Source organism: Montipora foliosa, chromosome 7, assembly GCF_036669935.1.
Source record: "Montipora foliosa isolate CH-2021 chromosome 7, ASM3666993v2, whole genome shotgun sequence".
NCBI classification, from domain to species: Eukaryota; Metazoa; Cnidaria; class Anthozoa; order Scleractinia; family Acroporidae; genus Montipora; species Montipora foliosa.
The window spans coordinates 28,772,680-28,775,179 of NC_090875.1; the positions used below are offsets into that span (position 1 = coordinate 28,772,680).

Here is a 2,500-nt window from a genome sequence, read left to right on the forward strand (position 1 = left end):
AGACAAGTTGTAACTTTGAAGCGAATCAACCTTGTCGTAGCTACGTGTTGGGTTGTGTCCATTGTCTCTTCATCAATGAGGTTTTATTCAGATCCCACAATAAGCTTGGGGTACGCCAGCATAGTTGTTCCACTATGTTTACTAACCTCGATCTTCTGTTACACGAAGATTTTCGTCACCCTTCGTCATCATCACCATCAAGTACAAAACCAAGTTCAACAACTGAACCAAACCAATCAATTGAACATAGGGCGATATAGGAAGGCAGTGTTCACTGCACTATGGTTGCAATTTACGTTAGTCGCTTGTTATTTACCACAAGTAATACCAGTAGCTTTGATCATTCATTCGGAGCCGTCTTCATCTGTTACTCTCGCTTGGAGTTATATATTTACTTTAGTTTTCTTAAACTCCTCATTAAACCCGATTATTTACAGCTGGAAGATAGAAGAAGTGAGGCAAGCAGTGAAGGACACAATCAGACAACTTCTTTGTTGTTAATCGAGTAAGCTCATTATGGAAATATATCATCCTTAGCCTATCGCGAAAAAAAAAGCGATGGTTAACGAATAAGATTGTTCTCCAATAGCTGTAGTTTAAACTAAGAGTGATACTCAGTTTAGTTCAAGTTTCTTGTACATATGTTAATGAAATTTCATTTTCTGGTGGAGTAACAACGGTTGTAAATCAAAACTGAAGTTACACTTTATTAACATTTCTTTGTAATCGTCAATGACGAGACGAAAAAACTGAATAAATGCCAATTCTACCTCGGGTGGACTGCATTATTTAAACATGATGGAGTTAGGATGAGCAGTACCCATGCAGAAATCTGAGAGATCTTTGTGGTGTTTGGATACAGAAAGGTAACATATCGTACGATACAAACCGCTTTGGTTTGAGATGTTCATGGCATCAGTCGCCATTTCCATTTATCCACATACTGTTTGTCATTCCAAACATGACAGGTCTACTTTGTGTGGAGAAATACATCACCTATAACGGCAGCTAGAAGTTTCCAGAATTTAAAAAATATTTCTGAAATAAAAATACTAGTTTCTAACCCAATAGCTGGATAATATTGTTGTGTTTAAAAACTCCTACATGTAAGTGTGTGACGCAAAAAATCATTCTTTGCTGGTAAAAACAGCTGCTCAGCAACTTAAATTGTACTTCCACTGAAGTCGATAGCTCAGTGATGGGATGTTTGACAAATTAAAAAGCGTGAATTTTGATCATATCTTTTCAGCTTGTTGTTAAACTCACGCTTCCACAGTATCGTGTTGCTATTGCAGAGTAATGACTACAGCAAAAGTTTGTAAACTCTCAGGGGCACCCAACGAGAATATTGTTCAAAACCACTTAAAAATACAGTTGTTAAACGTATTTTAGTATTTAAACGGTAGATATAGGCATATTACTCCTCCTTTTAGATCGAACATGTTTTTAGTTGTATCGGACATCTTTGAGCAAACTGTCCTGTTTTGAAATGTTCGTGATATCAGTCGTTTGTCCTAATTCATTGAGTCTTTCAAAACATGACTGCTTTGGGTTGAATAATAAATTACTTATAAGAATAACAGAACGTTTCCCGTATTAAGAAAAGAATTTCATGTATTAACGAAAAATCGAAGCTGAGAGCCCAATAGCACAGTTGACTATAAATTTGTATCTTGTTCCTTTTTCGATATTTATCATAAGACATAAAATCGTTAATATTCCTAAATTGTGGAAAGAAGTCAGTCTTTAGCAAAAAAAACCATCTGCTCGGCTGGTTAAATTGCTTTATTTTCCATGCAAATACACCATATTCGTATTCTCAGTATTGGATTGGAACTAGCTTGCAATGGAAGTTAATGTGGGGTATATATTAAAAAGTATTTGCATTTGAAAAGGTTCCCCCGCATTAGCCTCCATTGCAAGCTAGTTCCGGTCCAATACTGAGATTATGAATATGGTTTATTGGTACCTAGTGGATGGCATGTATAGTAAATTAAAAAGCATAAATTTTAATCGAGACATTTGAGCTTGTAACATCACGCCAACACGAACAGATGCATGTAGCCACGGAGTGATGGCTACAGCAAACGCTTCTTGACACGAAAAGCAGAACGATTCTACGACTTTTGAACAATTTTTTTGCTCGTCAGATTTAAGTGGTGAAATACACGGCTAGTTGACATTTATCTCAGCTTTAAACGCTTTTCTGTCTATTACTGCATTTCTTGGAAACACTTTGGTTCTAATTGCTCTCCGCAAGGAGTCGTCACTTCATACACCATCCAAAGTGTTGCTAAGAAACCTTGCAACAACTGATCTTTGCGTTGGTCTTATTTCGGAGCCACTCTATGTTACTTTATTGGTGACTATATTGCAGGAACATTGGACTATTTGTCTCTACTTATTGGACCCAGTTTTTGTCACAAGCACCATTTTGTGTGGGGTGTCTCTGTTGACAGTTACTGCGATAAGTGTGGACAGACTTCTCGCCCTGTTGTTG

At 37.0% G+C, this 2,500-nt stretch overlaps 2 protein-coding genes and 1 pseudogene across 2 annotated transcripts in view; 2 read left to right on the top strand and 1 right to left on the bottom strand.

The window, feature by feature from the left end:
* Window positions 1–768, top strand: part of LOC138011708 (melanocortin receptor 4-like) — a 1,281-nt gene extending 513 nt beyond the window's left edge. The window contains exon 1 of the mRNA XM_068858841.1: window positions 1–768. This exon is cut by the window's left edge and continues 513 nt beyond it. Coding sequence (XP_068714942.1) covers window positions 1–501 — 501 coding nt within the window. The 3' untranslated portion in view covers window positions 502–768.
* Window positions 1–2,500, bottom strand: part of LOC138010062 (cholesterol side-chain cleavage enzyme, mitochondrial-like) — an 18,339-nt gene that overhangs the window by 8,520 nt on the left and 7,319 nt on the right. The window lies entirely within an intron of this gene.
* Window positions 2,075–2,500, top strand: part of LOC138011709 (melanocortin receptor 4-like) — a 1,206-nt pseudogene continuing 780 nt past the window's right edge.